The sequence below is a fragment of the Embiotoca jacksoni genome, unplaced genomic scaffold (assembly GCF_022577435.1).
Source record: "Embiotoca jacksoni isolate LCO1_2020_lvr unplaced genomic scaffold, fEmbJac1.0.p SCAF_20, whole genome shotgun sequence".
Taxonomy (NCBI): domain Eukaryota; kingdom Metazoa; phylum Chordata; class Actinopteri; family Embiotocidae; genus Embiotoca; species Embiotoca jacksoni.
This window is the reverse complement of record NW_027185341.1, coordinates 6,558,140-6,576,428: the sequence shown is the minus strand read 5'-3', so window position 1 is coordinate 6,576,428 and position 18,289 is coordinate 6,558,140. Positions and strand designations below refer to the sequence as shown.

General features: G+C 40.8%; 2 protein-coding genes across 4 annotated transcripts; both read left to right on the top strand.

The window, feature by feature from the left end:
• The first annotated feature begins 59 nt into the window (after positions 1 to 59).
• Positions 60 to 4,520, top strand: atpaf2 (ATP synthase mitochondrial F1 complex assembly factor 2). Its single transcript, XM_069155977.1, has 8 exons — positions 60 to 443; positions 543 to 587; positions 797 to 945; positions 1,938 to 2,035; positions 2,520 to 2,600; positions 2,710 to 2,822; positions 3,053 to 3,168; positions 3,628 to 4,520. The coding sequence occupies exons 1-8, from the start codon at positions 326 to 328 to the stop codon at positions 3,763 to 3,765; spliced, it is 858 nt and encodes a 285-aa protein (XP_069012078.1). The 5' UTR covers positions 60 to 325; the 3' UTR covers positions 3,766 to 4,520.
• Positions 4,521 to 4,839: 319 nt separating this feature from the next.
• LOC138202178 (target of myb1 like 2 membrane trafficking protein) lies at positions 4,840 to 18,289 on the top strand. Of its 3 annotated transcripts, none has more exons than XM_069155973.1 (15): positions 4,840 to 4,939; positions 5,363 to 5,447; positions 6,205 to 6,283; positions 6,607 to 6,756; positions 8,511 to 8,645; positions 8,776 to 8,922; positions 9,463 to 9,579; positions 9,697 to 9,830; positions 9,995 to 10,046; positions 12,288 to 12,456; positions 13,142 to 13,268; positions 13,412 to 13,487; positions 14,073 to 14,132; positions 15,400 to 15,436; positions 15,578 to 18,289. In XM_069155973.1, the coding sequence occupies exons 1-15, from the start codon at positions 4,888 to 4,890 to the stop codon at positions 15,724 to 15,726; spliced, it is 1,569 nt and encodes a 522-aa protein (XP_069012074.1). In that variant the 5' UTR covers positions 4,840 to 4,887; the 3' UTR covers positions 15,727 to 18,289. The 3 variants fall into 3 exon arrangements, with proteins under 3 accessions (XP_069012074.1, XP_069012075.1, XP_069012077.1); XM_069155976.1 differs by lacking the exon at positions 4,840 to 4,939 and adding an exon at positions 4,998 to 5,167; XM_069155974.1 differs by lacking the exon at positions 14,073 to 14,132.

Below are 18,289 nucleotides of genomic sequence, written 5' to 3'. Positions count from 1 at the left end.
TTAGGAAACTACATATCCCACAAACTAATAAGGAGTTTACGACGCTGTCAAGCAACGAAGGTCACACGCGTGCTTTTGGACGTAGAAGAAGCTATGTGACAGATGAGAAAGACATGTGAAGCTATATATATATTAAAAAAAAAAGAAGAGATTTACAGTTAACCAGTGCAGTATAAACAAAAATCGACGCCAAATAGGACGAACACTTACTCGTATAATGCCGCTAATTGTGAAGTGAAGAAGTAGAAACCGGTAGCTTCGCGGGTCGGCTCTCTTCTCTGTGAGCTTTGCTTGAAAACATTGTAACTTCCAACTAATTTCCGCAATGTTTAGGACCATTCTTGGACTTCAGAGTCAGTTTGGAAATATCCTTTCACTCAGTAAAGTGTGCCCAAGAAACCAGCACTTCAAATGTGCTTTGAAATACTCCACAGCCACATCAGGTAAGATAAAGAATCCCTGAGGATAAAAGTCTCTGTCTTCTGCAGACGATTAACCCTGATGTTGAGTACTGACTGGTGCAATGTTCTGCTGTTGTCCAGAGAGAAGGAAGTTTTATCAAGATGTCAGCATATCCCAAGGTGAAGGTAAGAGTCAAATAATATGACAAGTCAAGTGTTCTGTTTTTGTGCATTTGAGGAGATACATTTTCTCTATTATTATTATTTTTCAGAAATAAAAGCACATTTCATGCTTTAATGTGAGAGGATTATGTTTTCTTTCTCCGTACTTATGTCATTCTTCTGATTATGAAATATCTTAATTCTTTTCAATTTTTTTTTTTTTGTTTTGATAGGTGGTTTATTTGAGATAAATCTAGACCGAAAGAAACTGAAAACTCCAGGAGGGAAGCTGTTCGCAGTGCCAAATGAAGCCCTGGCCATCGCTGTCGCAACCGAATGGGATTCTCAAAGGGACACACTCAAGTTTTACACCATGCACCTGGTACGGCATTTTACCTGGGATGAGATAAAGGGGTCTCATAGTGGATTGTATTGTTAGCACTTGCCTCATCTAAAACTAAAGAGCAAATCTAGAATATCAAAATGAACTTTTAGAATACATAATGTTAGGCCTCAACAACAGCAGTGGTTCTACATCAGCAAAGGCATTGAGATAGACATTTTTTAAACAGTCATATTATAACTACATTTTTAAAAAGCTTAGATGCTCCAGGTTCTTACCAGCTCTGTCAGCCAGTTGAAAAGTGGGAACCATGAGCGAATAGGAATTTATTTTCTTGCCCATTTCTGACATGCCAATATTTTCCAGCTCCTTTGGCCAATTGTTGATAAAGATATATGCACATATTCTCTTTCTTCTTCTTCTTCTTCAAAGTTTTGTTATAATAATGTAATAAGTTTGTTGTGTTGATGGAATGAGATATGGCTCCTCCTCTAAAGATGCGGAGCAAACACTGCAAACAGCAACGTTGTTGTCTGTTTCAGACACTTCAAAAATGCTTTACACATCAGGCATATTGTTTCATCATCTTTCAAGCTCAATACAAGAGACACAACAGCAAGGACATTGTGGAAGGCATTTAGTCAAACAATTTGTCAAGCATCAAGCATTTTGGCATAATTTAAAGCACAACTTGATCAGCCTGTCATATCGATATGTTTTTAGCCTTCATGATATTTCTAGCTCCATGCTCTAGAAGCAACAGCATCCATATACGAGTTAACATGACAACCTGACTCTTTTTCCTTGTGAGAACGTTGTGAAGATTTAGGACTAAAAACATAGACCATGAGTCTAAATAGTTCTACAACTCAGATCCAGATGTTAATTCAGAGCTAACGGTGAAGTTATTCTCAGAAAACACTTTGCTACAAATAATTTAAACGTGAAGCTCTTGTCATGTCATGTTTTTAAGTTGTCTCATGCCACTAATAAAGGGTATTTAACAAAAAGATGTTGAACTCTTCCCGCAGACTACTCTGTGCAACACAGTTCAGGACAATCCCACTCAACGCAACGAGGACCAAATGATCAAAGCTGCTCTAAAGTTCCTGGAGACTGACACCATCTGGTATGCCACGCATTTACTTGTGTTGCTAATCATTAATAATGGTAATTTTTTTCATTGTTCCTTACAATCATATATAGCTCAAGCTAATTTCTATCAATACTAATATAGGGATTCAAGATCAATATAACCAATGTTTACACATCAGTGCATTTAACGCCTGCAAAACAGAGATCAACACAATGACAACATAGATATTGAATGTCCATATTCTCAATCGATTTGGCACCCTCAGTTATAACTCGTGTGTGGAAAATATCGACATATTACCAACAACAAAAGGATGAAATTAACTGATAATTTGTGACATAATTGTATCTTGAAACTGAATTCTGCTGGAAAAATTCTGCATTTGAACAAATGTATTGAGTTAGAATTTACTCGTTGCTGGTTGGCAGAGATATTTACATGTTTTATTACATTGTTAAAATGTAGTTAGTGCGAGTTGCTGTGATTTTCAGGTTAGTAGTGTTTATGTATTGTGTAGTTACAGAGTGGATGAGCCCAACGGCCTGGTTGAGCTGCAGCAGAATGAGTGGGACCCTGTGCTGCGCTGGATTGAAAACAGGTAACAGTTGCATCAGCTTGTCACGGTCAATGTACATGGCCCTGCATTAAATTACATAAAGACAGTGTATTGAAGCGCTTTCCTTAATCTTTATCTCCCACTATTGCAGATATAATGTCACTATTGGCTCCTCATCCAGTATTTTGGGTCCTGAGATTCCAGAGTCAACCAAAAGCACGTTCCGGCAACACCTCAAGTCTTACAACTTCTGGTCTCTGACAGGTAAAACACCTCTAACCTCAACATACACATGCTCTCTTGACTTGGACCTTGATCTAGATATGATATGCCTGTGTCTGTTTCACTTGCGTGGTAACTGAATAGTACAATTAATTATGAGGAGAGGAGATACTCTGGCAAGTGGAATCCTAAAGTTTTGGCAGTCAGCCGTAATAATAGTAATACATTATGGTAGTGATAATGCATGAGTTTCACATGTTGCTCCTCTGCAGGTCTGGAGTATGTGATCACCCAGCTGAAGTCAGTTGTGCTGGCGCTGGGGATAATTGACAGACATCTGAGTGTGGAGCAGGCTGTGCTGCTCTCCAGACTGGAGGAGGAGTACCAGGTAAGGCAGCCCCTGAGTCCCTAGTGTTTTCTAACAACTTTTTCAGTTTATGTCCTTGTATAAAACTACTTCTTGCAAGTGGGTTTTTTGCCTCTTCAGTCAGTGTTTGTGTTGGCTTTACCGAGGAGCAGAATAAATGTGGTTTTTTTACTGTCATAGTCCTGCATCTCCTCTTGCTAGAAACTCAAAAAGTTTGCTTCATTTGCTCCAGAGAAGCGGCACCTCGCTCTGCTTTTCATCGTATTTCCCTTGAAACCAAACCTGGCAGCAGACAGTGTTCAATGCACTCTAGAGGCTGACTTTGCTTTTCTTGGCTCCTGTTCTGCTTGTTTTCTTTGCAGAAATTCTACAACTAGCTGATCTTGCACTTAAGCTTGTGTTCGCTGCAGATCCTCCTGCACACAGTTTTATGTTAGAGGAATAAATAGAGAAAAACCTGTGTTCTTCTGTCCCTAACAGATTAGAACCTGGGGAAACGTGGAGTGGGCTCACGACTACGACATGTACGAGCTGAGGGCGCGGACTGCTGCTGGAGCCCTTTTTGTTCACCTCTCATCTGAGAGTTCAACTGTCAAACGCAAACTTCTGCAGGACTGAGATAAGAATGAGAGGAAAACAAATCCGCCCAAGAATAAATCTCCCAGAGAGCATCCTGACCACCTCAAATGTGTGAATGCTTCAGTATCCATGCAAACACCACGTATTCTGTTTGTTCTGCATAGACGTGACAGCTGCTCTGTTAGTGATCTGTTATAGAGTCATCTCACTCCGGTAAAACATGTTGCCTACCTTTTTTGCAGTATTTGTATGTGGCAGCTGCCAAGTGTTTCACTCTTCACGGAGTTTCCAGTCGGTTCTCAGTCACCCGTGACATTTTGGACACTGCTGCTGGCTCCAAGGGAATAGTGAATGATGTTGTTTGTTTGGTGGTGGAATTCCATGCCTGCTTTTTCTATTTGCAACATTTGAGTACTGCAAAGCAAATATGCCAACCAAGCAGTGTACTATCCAGTCTATACTAACAGTACTGTAGCATTTGGTAAAGGCAAACTGCATGTGAAAACTATTCACCGGCATTGAATAAACAAACGTGTTGCTGTAATTAATCATTCATGTTGTATGGATTATGTTATTTTCTGTGTGGTGATGAGGAGAAAGACTGAAGGCCATATAGAGCAGGTCTGTTCATCTGTATTGTCTCCTTTGCACAGTGCAGTCTCCAGAAAAAGTTCAGTTGTAACACAAAACCTGAACTCCATCTTCATCTAGTTGTTATTTCCATGCACAGAGCTGAGGGGTTTGTCGTTGTTACAGGTGACATGGATCAAAGCAATTAAAAAAAAATGACATGACCTGGTCTCTTATGTTTGTGTGTTGCCTTTTCCACTGATATCATGCAAAATACACAAAGTCTAAACCCTTTCGCAGATGTCTGTCATAATTCATTTCTATTTCTACGTCTGCAATATCTAATACATGGGAATGAATGATGCAGTCATAAAATATCGATTTGAATTGTATGGCTCCAACCTTTGGTTCCCTTTTATTTACAATTGCCCAACTCTCCTGACGGGTGTTCGAACTGTCCAATCACGCGAAAGGTCGGGATTTACTGGCCAATGACGTCGCTGTGTGGGCGGGACTTGCTGGCTGTTTCCTCATGTATCATCATCATCATCATCATCATCCCATGGACTGACTTGTTTGTTGTCGAGCAAGATGGAGTTCCTTTTGGGAAATCCTTTCAGTACCCCAGTGGGGCACTGCATTGGTATGTATCTCCATATTTATGACGCGACATCACGGATAGAGAGATGTACATGTCCCGGAAACGTCTCTGTTTTGTGGGACAGTAGTTTACGTGTTCGCTACCGTTAGCATGCTAACGTTCCTGAATGAGTTCTCTCCAGCTGGGAAGCCTTCGTTAGCCGCCTTGCTAACTAATAGTTACGGTAACATCTGCTTTCACGGTGCTTGCATCACTGTTAACAAACTAAAGGTGTGTTTTCTGTCTTATTCAGCTCTTGGGTCAATATCACAACCATTAACGAATGCATTTACTCATGTCTTAAAGGTTGACTTGGTAGCTAAGTTAGCTCACAGTTAGCTGACCTCCAGTCATCGTCCTGTAATTGCTCTGCTGTATTTGCTTAAGACGTCGTTGTTGTCTTTACTGACTACACGTGTGTTTCAGAGAGGGCCACTGATGGCTCTCTGCAAAGTGAAGACTGGACCCTCAACATGGAAATATGTGACATCATCAATGAAACAGAGGATGGGTGAGTGGTCAAGAGAAAATCAATGAATATTCCGTATGTGGATTAACTCCTCTGTGCAATGGTTTAATTCAGCCCTCCGTGTTTCTGTGCTGTTTACATTGCTGCAGCAGGATCATCCGTTTGAGTCATCCCTTTCCCCCTTTTTTTTTCTTTATCTGTGTCATGGTCAGAGAAGAAATCTAGCTGTGGGAGGTGGATTAATGCAAGGCCTCATTGCTTATCTCATTGCTCCATTAACTTTGCACTGGATGTTCAGAGCTTGTGTGTGAAGTCCAGGTATAGTTTGATTAGCAGGTTGTAAACTGGCTTAGGTGTGTATAGCCTTGATCGTTGAATTGCAAATCAGCAATCTATATAAAAAAAAAAAAGATATTACTTGTTTCATGTCTGTGTGGAATTGAATTAAAGCGCTGTCACACGCCCTCTGCTGTAATGCTGATTCGATCTGTTTGATGTAGTGAAAGAAAGTTCATTATTTCTGCCTTACCATAGAACAGCCGCAGTGGCAAGGCCAAGATTGGGAAGAAGCAAGTAATCATTGACATGTGCTTCTGGCATTTTTGCTATTGTGTTTGGCATCCTGTCAGTGCCACAGTGAAAACCTTTACCTGTTAACATCTTGGTAACGTGTTTGTTCTACAAAGAATGTCTTCTCAGTCATTTTCAAAGCTGCAGAAACACTGTGCTGTGCTATCTTTGTGTGCTTTGACTTGTTTGTGTTTAAAGTGTGTTGCTGTGTTTATGTGTGTGTCTGCAGGCCAAAGGATGCCATTAGAGCAGTCAAGAAGAGACTCAACAGCAACAGGAACTATAGGGAAGTGATGCTGGCTTTAACGGTGAGTTAAAGTGGAGGGCAGCTATATTGTATTAACATGTAACATGTAGTGTTAGAAATATTTTCAATGTGGCCTAGTTCTTATGTCACAATCAGATGAATAGGTCACAGATAAAATGAGGTGGGTTTTTTTTCCCTTTCACATAATGCAATATTATGTAGAGTGAATCACTCGATCGTATCACATAATTTGCAGCCCATAGTATCATATCCGTTCTGTGTCTGGGTTGCATAAAACTCTTAACGTGTCTGTACGAGGATTTGATTCACAGTCTGCCGGGTGTTTGCATCTTTTAAAAGCTATTTCTGCTGTGCATCTCTCAGGTTCTGGAGACGTGTGTGAAGAACTGCGGCCACCGTTTCCATGCTTTAGTGACGAGCAGGGACTTTATTGATGGTGTGCTCGTTAAAATCATTTCACCTAAAAACAACCCGCCCACCATCGTTCAAGATAAAGTGCTCGCCTTGATTCAGGTAAGATCAATTTGAATGCACCTACTCCATCTTTGGAGCCTCTTGTATCACACCTTAATAGACAGTGGTCATCATACAGCTTGCAAGCATATTCCCATGAAAGATTTTGAGTCTGTATATTTTCTTTCAGTGGGAGAGAGAACAAGCATTTCTGATTTAGCCAGTGTGCTAGAGGTTAGGTTTGCAGCATAGGTGTTTATTACGGTGTGGGTGGCTGTGCGGCAGTCCAGGAGGTGGCCTGTCATCCGCAGGCAGAGCCTCAGGTAAAGCACAGTGTCTGCAGGGCCTTAGCCAGGAGCAGATCTAGTTACCCGTCACGGCTCAGGTAACCCGGCGAGGTTCATGTCGGCTGCTCTTGTTTCCACCGGGGACACCATGTGACTCGCAGCTTACAGCATGGATCAAAGAAGGGCAGATAGTAACTGAGAGGGAGAATCTAATTGATTCTTGTTTATGTAATCATTAGACAAACAGGTTTGTGACAGAAGGGTCAGCTGGAGAACTGTGGAGAAATATATGTAGTAGCACTCCATTCAAATCTACATTTGGAGTGTTGTTTACGTTTCTTTTAGCAAGATGCATAAAACCCAGCTGGCCAACATACTGTGGGTGGACTGTGCAGCTCTTTAACCACCTGTCTCAACTCTCAAGTGTTGATGTGTGTAGCTTGGAGTTGATAAAAGATAGCGAGTATCCACATTCAATAGTCCTCACAATATTTAGGCCATTCTGAGTTGATATTTTTTTGACAAACTCTTGTCAGCTTTGGTGATTATTGGTCTGGTGTAGCCTTTTTTTGTTTGCTTTTAGACCAAAGGAAATAAACTTAAATTTGAATTTAGTTCAAACTGGCTTGCTTTTTAAAGGTCTTTTTGTCAGTTTGTCTATTGTTTCCATCCAGTTTTTAAAAAAATTTCCCCTCGGGGATTAATAAAGTAAATACCTACCTACCTACCTACCTACCTACCTACCTACCTACCAGACTTTAAAAACAAATTATAAATCAGGTCTAAGTAATAATTAATACTGTAAAAGAGTCATAACATCTTTTCATGGAGTTTTAGCAAGCTACAAGACAGAAGAAAAATTGTGGTTGGTCTGAAAGTGGGTCACTCAGAAATAAGTCAGCCAATCAGAAGAGAGCATTATAGATATCAGTATGACTTAAAAACAGACATTAAACAGCTTGTTCCTGGCAGAGAGAGAGAAGCTTAAGAGAGGAGATCTAAAACTATGTTTTGATAGTTTTTGATCCTTAAAACTACAAAAATATCTTCTAATGGATATCAAGACTGCAAGTGAAACAGCAGAAAGGTTGAAAATATGGTACTTTTAGAGTGACTGAGTAGAAAACCTTTGCATCTAGAACTCCCTCAGAGTGCTTGTGCACTGTTGTCTTGTCATCTGTTTGAACTGTGGTAATGACCCAGTGTGACCCAGTTACTTTTTTTGTTTATTCAAAGCAATAGAACAACAGTACGGTGAGATCATACGTGTGTGTGTTTGTATGCATATACTGTATACTGTACCATTTGTGTGGCTCCACCTGCCCGCTGCTGAGGGAGAGAAGCCAAGAAGCTTTGCAGTTTTGCTGACTGAATGTATTCAAGGCAGACAAACAGAAATCATCAGAGAACAGGCTCCTATTTACAATTCACTCTGTCTGCGGTGTCAGCCCTACCTTTACTCATTGTATTTTTGTTCAGTCTGTGTGTCTCTGTTCTTTTAGCCCTTCCCTTACTCTTTCTCTTCAGGCGTGGGCTGATGCCTTCAGGAGCAGTCCGGACCTCACAGGTGTGGTTCAAATCTATGAGGAGCTAAAGAGGAAAGGCATCGAGTTCCCCATGTCAGAACTGGAGACCCTGTCACCTATACACACACCTCAGCGGGTAGGAGGCATCATACTAGGCTGCCTGAATATGTGCTGAATGTTTTTGCAAAGACTAGCCGTAGTTATTTTAAATAATTCATCACATTCTGACATGACATGTACATTATCAACTTCCCTGATGCTTCTAGGCAGCAACTGCTCCAGAGGGCGACTCCACCCTTCATAAGTTGAGCAGCACTACTCAGCCCTCACCACACTCTGCCCCAACTGCCTTCACCGACCTTCAGGTCCCCAACATACTTGCCTCTGGATCCATCAATCCAACACCTGAACAGGTACAGTGGTGCTCCTATAAACACACTGAAACTGAGCAGCTGGTTCAGATATGTATTCATCTCGTTACAACTCCTTACAAAACGACAAACTAATACAGTTTTAGCGTCTTCTTTTTTTAAGTGCCATTCAAGTCAAAATGGCATCGTCTGTACCTGTCAAACAAACAAAATAAAAGAATTAGAAAGACAAGCCTTTGAATACACAGCTGCAAACGTGCTGGGTGTGAAAATGTCTGCCAATAAGATCGATCCAAACCTTTGTTTTTGGTCTGAAGGACTGTCAGAGCTCAGATGAGCTCAAGCACTTCTTTAACTGATATATGTCGCTAGTTCCAGTGTACAGTCATGACTGTTAGCTGTTTTAATCACTTTTAGCTAAAAATTCTAACTTCTCTTTTCACTTGCTTTTCACACATTCTCAAGTGCAACACATGTTGTTAAGTATGTGTATGTAATGTGTTACAAGTGACTCAGGTCAGTCACATATAATGGATTATTATACTTTTTTCTAACTGTAGGTGAATTATCTTTGTCATCTAGATTTGCCAACTACGCAGTGAGTTGGACATTGTTCGTGGAAACACGAAGGTGATGTCAGAGATGCTGACTGAGATGGTGCCAGGACAGGAGGACGCTTCAGACTACGAATTACTACAGGCAAGAGACCACTTTTTTTTTTATTCAAAGCAATAGAAAAACAGTACGGTGAGATCATACGTGTGTGTGTGTTGTTTGTATGCGTATACTGTATACTGTACTTTTTGTGTGGCTTAGGAGCTGAACAGGACCTGTAGAGTCATGCAGCAGAGGATAATGGAGCTCATCTCCTGTGTTTCTAATGAGGCGGTGACCGAGGAGCTGCTGCATGTCAACGATGACCTCAACAACATTTTCCTCCGCTACGAAAGGTGAGCAAACGCACATATTGAACTAAAGCAGGTGCAAGCTTGTCTTTGGGTGGAAGGAAGTACACAAATTCAAACTCGTCTTTACCCCGACAGCATCACATGTTTGATTTAGTTTGGTAAACTGAAGAGTTTTTTTTCTCAATTCTTTCATGTCACCTCTTCAGGTATGAAAGATATAGATCTGGGAGGGCCTCAGCTCAGAGTGTCAATAATGGGGTGAGTCAACATTTAGTTCCAAAAACCCAGTGTTTGATTCACACTTCCTGGTTTACCTCTCTCAATCATCTGACATAGTTTTTCTGTGTCATAGTGTTTATGTTCTGCTCATGTTTTTGCATTCTCTGACATCAGTACCTCTGTGTGTGCAGTGTGGACTTGCATGTTACGTTGCCAGTCAGGCTTTACAATGTCTTTCAAGTGCTGTCGTTGTATGTCAAGTACCTGTCAGCTATTTACCAGGTGTACGTGGCTAATTAAATGGAAACCCAAAAAGAGACATATGATTTGCTTTCATCATGAAATGCAAAGCAAATATCATTTATTTCATATTTGTTATTCATTTTGAATTTTCTGTTTTCTGTTATGATGTGAATTTGTCTGTCTACTACACAGTCAAAGCTCACCGGTTGGATTTAAGTTCTGTCCAGTAGGGGCAAACATTGACTCTGACAATTCAGTAGTGAATGCAAACCTTGGAACTGGGCTTATTGTATTTACAGATGCACAAGTAAAATGCAGTCAACAGCCCAGATGTAGCTTTGGAGCCAGCTTATTACTCTGCTTATTACTTTGCTCCAAAAGGGTGCTTTAGTAATCGAAAGCAACAATATCTGACAGCAGTGTTTCAGCATCATGTCATTAGCCACGTCTGCATGGAGCCTAATTTTGCAATTAAAAACGGTTTAAAAGCTCAAACATTATTGGATCAAGCTGGTGCTCGATTAAGAGTAACATAATAAAGGCAAATGCTGCGCTAAATAGACGATAGATATTCATTTGATTCTTTCCCCCATTTTTCTTTCTTCGAAGACCCGCCTTACTCCGGCTCTGATTGGCTTGTTGTCTTCAATATTAAGTTGTTGAGATGGTTAAGGTAAGAATATCAGGATTAGAGCCAATCACAGGAAGACTTAAGGTTGGGTTGTTACAGAATGCGGGTGTTTAAAAAAAAGAATAAAGTAATCAAACAATTGATGTATTCCTCATTTTTGCACGTCACACAGCTGTTTAGGTTAAATGCATCGGTGCACGTTAACACCTGACTGTATTAGATCACATCCCATGTAAACAGTTGACCCCAGGTCTTCAATCAGAATCATTTCCAACAGAGTTTTATGTAACTTCTGTAACAGATGGAAGCCTCGCTGTTTGCTGTGCTTTGTAAAAGCGTTACCGTAATACATCACTGCCTTGCAATGTTTCAAACCGATGAGCCAAAAACGAGCTGCATTTTATCAAGCAACTTTTCTATTTACTGCTGCTCCCTTAACAAATCCACATGCTGTACATATCCTTTGTCAGTTTCCTGTTGTTTGCCCCTCATACTGACCACAAACATTGAGAAGAACTTTCTCACCTCTTCATTGGGTTTCCAGTTTAGGCCTGCTATATCCTCCGTAGTTATCATGCCATTACATGTTGTCCCTGCACAGGCATGTTAAACGTATTCACTGTCTCTTCCTTTCTGTTCTTTTCTGTCCTTCTGTTTCTGTGGCTAGCTGAGACAGGCAAGTATAAAAAATATTGTCAGCCCCCTAAACGAGCAGTGTCCTCCCCACAGCGACTGTTGAATCATGGTTGAATAATATGGGCCCAGCCTCCACCACTCTCTTTTCACCCCATATAGCATGCTTTGACTCTGCAGCCCCCAACAGCCAATGACACAACGAACCTGGAGGCAGACTGATAGTTACAGGAGCTTAAGATGGAACTGAAACGAACGTTTGCCAAGAGTCACTGTGTTTGCATTATCTCAAACAGTCGGTTTGAGGTTTGCTAAATGGTCCCGATAGAGCAGCTACTACAGAGAGATTCAATCTGCCCTCCTCCCTCCCTTCCTGCTGTATTTCTGCCTTCTTAAGGGGATTGTTTTGTCTTTATGGATAACACCTTAGGTGCAGAACACATCAAAACTTTCTGGCCAAATAATAAACCAAAATATGTCTAAAAAATAAAAGGGTGTTTTTGGACCCCCTTAAGAAACAGTTTTCCAGACAGTTAATTGATTTCCTGCTGTCCTCAGCCACAGACATTTTCATGCTCTCCTCAAGCTAACCAAGCAGGTTTTCCAAGAGTGTCCTTACTCTTGTCACGTGCCGCACCTTCATATTTTTTCAAATTCAGACCACTGTTCCATTTTTTTCTTTTATATTTTTTCCAAATATAACCAGGCCCCCTAAATCCTTCTCTTTGCTCCTCCATGAGATGAGAACTGTTTTGTGTCACATCATTCATCAGGTCCTCAGTGAGGCTACAGAGGACAACCTCATAGACCTCGGCCCCGGCTCCCCGGCGGTGGTCAGTAACATGCCAAACGCAGCCCCAACCAGCCTGCCCCCCAGCATCACGGCCCCTGCAGGAAGGCCCTCCTCCCCGGCCACCTTGGCCTCCCGCCTGGCTGGTCTAGGTAAGCATGGACTTACCTCAGACATGTTTACACGGACGTATCAAATATTCACATTCTTCTTTTTCTGCAACATTTGCACGACAGCGGTTTGATAAAATATCAGTCAGGCATGTCTACTCAGAAGTCATAGGAAATTAGTGCTATTTAAAATTGTCTATTATTTAACAACTTTGTGCAACATTTAGATAAATCTGACTGTTGATTGAACCTAAGCCATGTTTAAAATGTATCTGCATCAAAGATATGACTGTGACGTTGCGATCGGTAATCGATAGAGATTTGAAGAAGCTACATCACCTGGCTGCTGGTGGTCAAGAAACAGTTCCAGCTGGTAAAAATACCAGAAAACTACAGCTTGTCATGACATTTTGATAGGCTACCTACTTAATTAATGAGCGTTAAGCGGTGTTAATAGGTGTATTCTTTATTAATTTGTATTGTTAATGCTAAGCTGAAAAACCTGCAGCTCCAGATCAAAAGTTAAAGCCCAGATAGAAGAGTGCTATCAGTCCTTTGATCTAACTCTCCGCACAATAGGAAAGTGAAAAACCTGAACTATTCCTTTTAATAGCCGCATATTGTTATAGACTTAGATCTGTGTCTGTATGAAACTTGCACCTGGCTCGGACCCCCGTGCCGTACGGTGGCTTGAAGTTCTCGTGCATTTTGTTTCGCTGGCCTCCAGACGTGGGTGCAGACAGCGTGAGCAGCACCCTGAGCTCTCTCTCCAGCTGCAAGCCTCCACCTACCCAGGACGACTTTGATGTGTTCGCCCAAACCAGGACCGGAGCCATGTCCGAACCAAACAAGACGTAAGAAAGCCCACAGACCTCTTTTCGATTCTGCATCGCACTCCATGAATATGAAATGAAGAGGGGCAAACATAAGGTTAAGGCTTTAACCTTTCTTGGCTCGATTTGATAACCGTGTCCCACTTGTGCGCGTCTCGTCTCAGTACGACAGCAGAAGACAGCCAGGACACCGACGCCGTTCCTCCCACTCTGGATGTCCGACAGCCAGCAGCAGGAGGGGTGAGTGTCAGTGGCAACATGGGCTGTCATTTATAATTTGTGTTTTCATAGCCATTCAGAAACATTTTGGAAAGTGAGCTTTTGTCTTTGTGTTTGTGTATGTTTGTTTTTGTGTGCTTTCTGAAGAACCATTGCGAAGCAGACGTGCTTGCACTGGTGCTGCTGAATTAGATAATGAATAGAAAGTTTGTGTTTGACTATTATTTGTATTATTTGTCATCTAAAGGACGAAGCAGTACAATTATGATGTCTGATATGATGTTGCTTGCTGTATTCACCTTCAGTGGCATTACACTGCATTCACAGCTTTACATGCATGCTACGATGTGCGTGTGTGTGTGCGTGATTGTGGACTCTCATTCATAACCTGATCACGAGTGTCATAAGAGTGTGATGATGTGCCACACCATCCACAAACATTAGTTTCTATTCTATTTATTTATTTACTTTCTAAAAACAATTTTTTTGTTAAGTTGCATTTGAGTTACCTCTGACCTCATTTAAGTCACATTTTCTGTTGTGTTTGGGGTTGGATTTTGTTTCTGTTTCCCGGCCACCTGTGGCGCTCTTGATGCTGCCCCATAGGGTGTCGGAGGCCAGTCCTCTGTCATGGATGACATAGAGGAGTGGCTGTGTACTGATGTGGTGAGCCCATCATGATTATTGTTTTTTTTTATTTTTTTTTATTTCTGCTTGCTTCTTTTTCCTTCCGTTTTCTCCACTTGTCTCTTCTGGACTGAAAATAACATGTTTATCTTAAATGACCTTTCCTCACTCTGATTGCCTTTAAGAGTTACTAACGGTGTGCTGTGGGGACTGACTGGGGTGATTTTGAAAAAGTGTTGCAAAATGAGTACGAGGTCTTGAATGCAAACGTTCACATGTTTATATTTAGGTCTTAGTAATGAAACATCACAGCAGACATTCTGGGTCATTTATATAACGGACAGTTGTGTAAAGCAGAGCTTCCCAAACCTTTCAGACCATCTACCACTATGTACTAAACTAAATTTACCAAGTGTGTCAAGCTATCATGAGCGTTATGTTGGAAGTGACATCACCCTACGTGGCTGAACACAGGAAAATGGTATCTCTAAAATATCTAAAGAATTAACAACTAATTTTGTCATCATTGTAATGTTTATATGTAATAACTGTGGTCTGGAATAAAGTGAAATTAAATTAAAATTGTCATTCAGTGAGGCTCTTGCATACCATCATGTGCCACCATTGGAACACAAACCACAGTTTGGGAACCACTGGTTTAAAGTATCACATTGATGTCCAACTGCTAACCGTCTTTGTAGTCATTACAGAGTTAATGCTCATTTTGCACACATTTGTGTGACTGGTGCGTTACTGAGCTTAATATCAAACCAGTTGATAGCACCTATCAACTGGTTTGGTTGGGAAACAATAAAAATGCGATATTACTCTCAAAATTAACTGCCCAACTTTGGGTGAGTGGTAACGGCAGGTAAGTGGTTCCCTGTTGTACAATAAAACCTGATTGGTGAGAGATTGTAAGAAACATCCGCTGCGGTTTGGCTTTGGGTAGAGCTCGACTGATGCTGGATTTCTGGGGCCGATATCGATATTGGGAAGTAAAAACTTTTCAATATAGATACATTGACCGAAATGTGGTTATTGAACACTTAAAACGAACAATTTCTAAATTACCCCAATCCTCCTTCACTGCATTATGTAAAGTTTTTATATCGGACACGGTACACGCCGACATATTTGTGAAAGGCTATTATCGTACAGGCCAACCCATAAATCTGTCGGGCTCTAGTGTTGGCCACATGCACAGGATCAGACTTTTGCTTCTGCTTTGCGGTGGTTTGCAGTGGGGTTACGTTTGGCAGAGTCGACCCACGGGTGTGACATTGCTGTTTTTCCTTTTAAACAGAAGGGTGATGAAGGGGAGGAAGGTGTCACAAGTGAAGGTAAAAGGATATAAATCTACTTTTCTTAAATTTCCACTGCTGTTTCCAGCTACATTTTGACCACCCCCCCCCCCTCTCAAAATCACATCTCCTCTCCTTTTTCTTCTTTTTTTTTTTTGGTCTTTGCCCCCATGCATCCAGAGTTCGACAAATTCCTAGAGGAGAGAGCCAAAGCTGCTGAAATGGCCCCCAGCCTACCGTCGCCCCCGAGTGGCAACCCGGGTGCAGCACAGGGAACCCCTAGCCGCAAGAAGCCAGACAGACAGGAGGACGCTTTGTTTGCCATGTAGACCTCCCAGCTCTGATCCCCAGCCTTAGACCCGACCAGCTGAGCAGCATCACCGAGGACAGACTGACCTGAAACTGAAACACATCCATCACAACACTATTCAGTCACACTACACAGATTTGTACATGCTCTCCTTATAAAATAAGAATTGTTTATGCTCTCTGCTAATTTCTCACCAGAAAGGGAAAAAAAACAAAGCATTATTTTGTTACGGCACCAGATGATGGATCTCACCCACACAATGAGCGGTGTTGGAGACAATGAGGCAGCCTGCTTTTTTCTTCTTTTTTTTTTTTATATGTTTAAAGAATCTTCTTCAGCCTGTTTTGGACTGCAGAGCCTCATGTTGCAGCTAATCCTCATCCAACAATGTAGAATTTTATAAATGAAAAAAAAAAAGAAAGTAGGAAATCCATATCCTGTCCAATCCCTAAAATTAACACCACCAAACTTGATCATTTACTGTTTAAGTCAAAGAACCCACAGAAACATGATTGCAGAAATTGCCCGTTCCAGGCAAAAAGCACTGATCTTACCTACGAGGGTCTTGTTTTGCCGTTTGTTTCAGTCCCTTTGCAAGTCCGTCTTGAGTTAAATTGTAAATCTGTAAATGGCAAATGTCAAGTTTATTAGTGGTGTGTATATTTAAGCTACAAATGTATGAAAGAGATGGTAATTTAATGTAGATTTTTGTTTTTGTTTTTGAAAGGGTTTATGTTTTAGGGATGTATCAAACTGGGGTCAGTTTTTCACAAGAAAAGGGAATATTATACATGTGATATCTTAAGAAGAAGAAGAAGAGAATTCAGTTTGGGTTTTTTTGTTTTTGTTTTTTTTAACCTTCCTCTACATCTGCCTTTGACAAACTCAAGTGCAGATGTTTAACGATTTGCTGGTCCCCACACATTTATTGAGATTATTTTTGCTGAGATTTTACAAGCCTAAAGCTGCTATAGTTGGTTTTAATTCCATCTGCTGAGTAATAATTATCTTGTATTTAATCATCTTCATGCTGAACAGAGATACTAAGTGTCATGGATTGAATGAGCGGTATTGTGAGCAGAATCGCAGTCAGAGGCGGTTTTACGGGTAGCTGAAGAGACGTATGCTGTTATTGGTGAGTTTGTACTCAGTGGCTGGAACTCCTTTTAGACTGTACTGTTTTGTTTTCTGTCCTGAAGTCGAGCTTAGAGGACCAAATTTGTGATTTCTATTTTTCTGGATATGGAGGGAAACCTCTGGGAAATTGGGTTGTTAATGAATTTCTTTAACTCAAAAATCACAGCTTTTTTTATGTTGATGTTACAAGAGTTCATCACACTACAGAAGCAGTTTGCACATTATTTTGTGTGCATTCCTCCTTTTATTTCTTTACGCTGACATCTTAAAAGGTCTGACCTTTCAACATGACATTTGTTTTTCCGAAATGAGCTCACCGCAGACTCGGCGCTACAAATGAGACATTTCACTCTTCGACAATAATAAATGCAACATGTTAAACAATCACAATGAGCTTAAAACAAGCGAGCACTTTGACGGTCGCGTTACCTTTCAGCACGTATTGTAAATCAGTTAACACTTAGCCGGATGTAATTAACGAGTAGTGTTTGAGCAGAAGTGTAGACATAATTTATTCAGCACTACTTTTTGTTCTTTTCTCCTCAGATCAGTATTTTAAGTTGCTTTATTGTAAAAAAAAAAAAAAAAAAAAAATTAAGTGAGAAATGAACTATGTTTAGGGACTGAATGAGAAGTTGTCATAATGGTATTAGTGTTTTTGTTTATGGAGTTCAGACTTTCCTTTTTCCAAGTTGCTGCTGGCTAATGTAACTTATTTGTCATGGTTATGTTTATTTGGTATGTGGGTATTCTTGCTGGTTGAAAGTGTCTGTACAGTAAACATATGGACTTGTTTCTAAGGGCACTTCATCACTGATGTGTGGCTGTAAAAGAATCACAGCAGTTTCCTCATTTATCTCATGAAGGATATATAATTTTAAAAGCATCTGTCACTGAGTTTTGCAGACCGACGAGCACTTAAAAAAAAAAACACAGACGTGAAAAACTTCCAGGGGACACTTTCAACAGAGCATCAACATCGCACAGTTTGAAAGAAAAACGTCCTTTGTACTTCTGTTTCCTTGTTTTAGTGTTAAACGTGTGTGTGCGTCAGCTGTGCTGTAAAGCAGAAATATCTCAGTTGATTTAAAAAAAAAAAAAAAAAAAACAAGACAAAAAGAAGCCTCCAAATGTGTGTTTAAAGAATACATGTCACTCTCCTGTTTGGTACCGTCCAGGATCAGCCTGGTCTACGTCAGCGTGAGCTCTCGTCTGTGATTTGTAACTGAATCTCAGCACAGCGATAACTTTGCCATGAGAGTCGTCGGCGAGCTGGTCTGCAGAGGAACAAAGTGTTTCTTTGTGTGTCGCTGGATAATATGAACAGAGATGCTGATAAAGGAGGCCGTGCTGCGTGACTGCTAACTTTCCTGAGTTGCCTCATCTCTCATTTCTCTTTGTGTTGTTTGACTTATGCATGAACTCTAATAAAACATTAGCAGTGA

Bases quoted from the DNA above. Each gene is read 5' to 3' on its own strand.
- atpaf2 (XM_069155977.1), top strand. From the start codon at position 326: ATGTTTAGGACCATTCTTGGACTTCAGAGTCAGTTTGGAAATATCCTT. The intron at 444-542 runs GTAAGATAAAGA...GCTGTTGTCCAG, and splicing joins ATACTCCACAGCCACATCAG to AGAGAAGGAAGTTTTATCAA. The intron at 2,601-2,709 runs GTAACAGTTGCA...CCACTATTGCAG, and splicing joins CTGCGCTGGATTGAAAACAG to ATATAATGTCACTATTGGCT.
- LOC138202178 (XM_069155973.1), top strand. From the start codon at position 4,888: ATGGAGTTCCTTTTGGGAAATCCTTTCAGTACCCCAGTGGGGCACTGC. The intron at 4,940-5,362 runs GTATGTATCTCC...CGTGTGTTTCAG, and splicing joins CCCAGTGGGGCACTGCATTG to AGAGGGCCACTGATGGCTCT. The intron at 9,831-9,994 runs GTGAGCAAACGC...TCACCTCTTCAG, and splicing joins ATTTTCCTCCGCTACGAAAG to GTATGAAAGATATAGATCTG.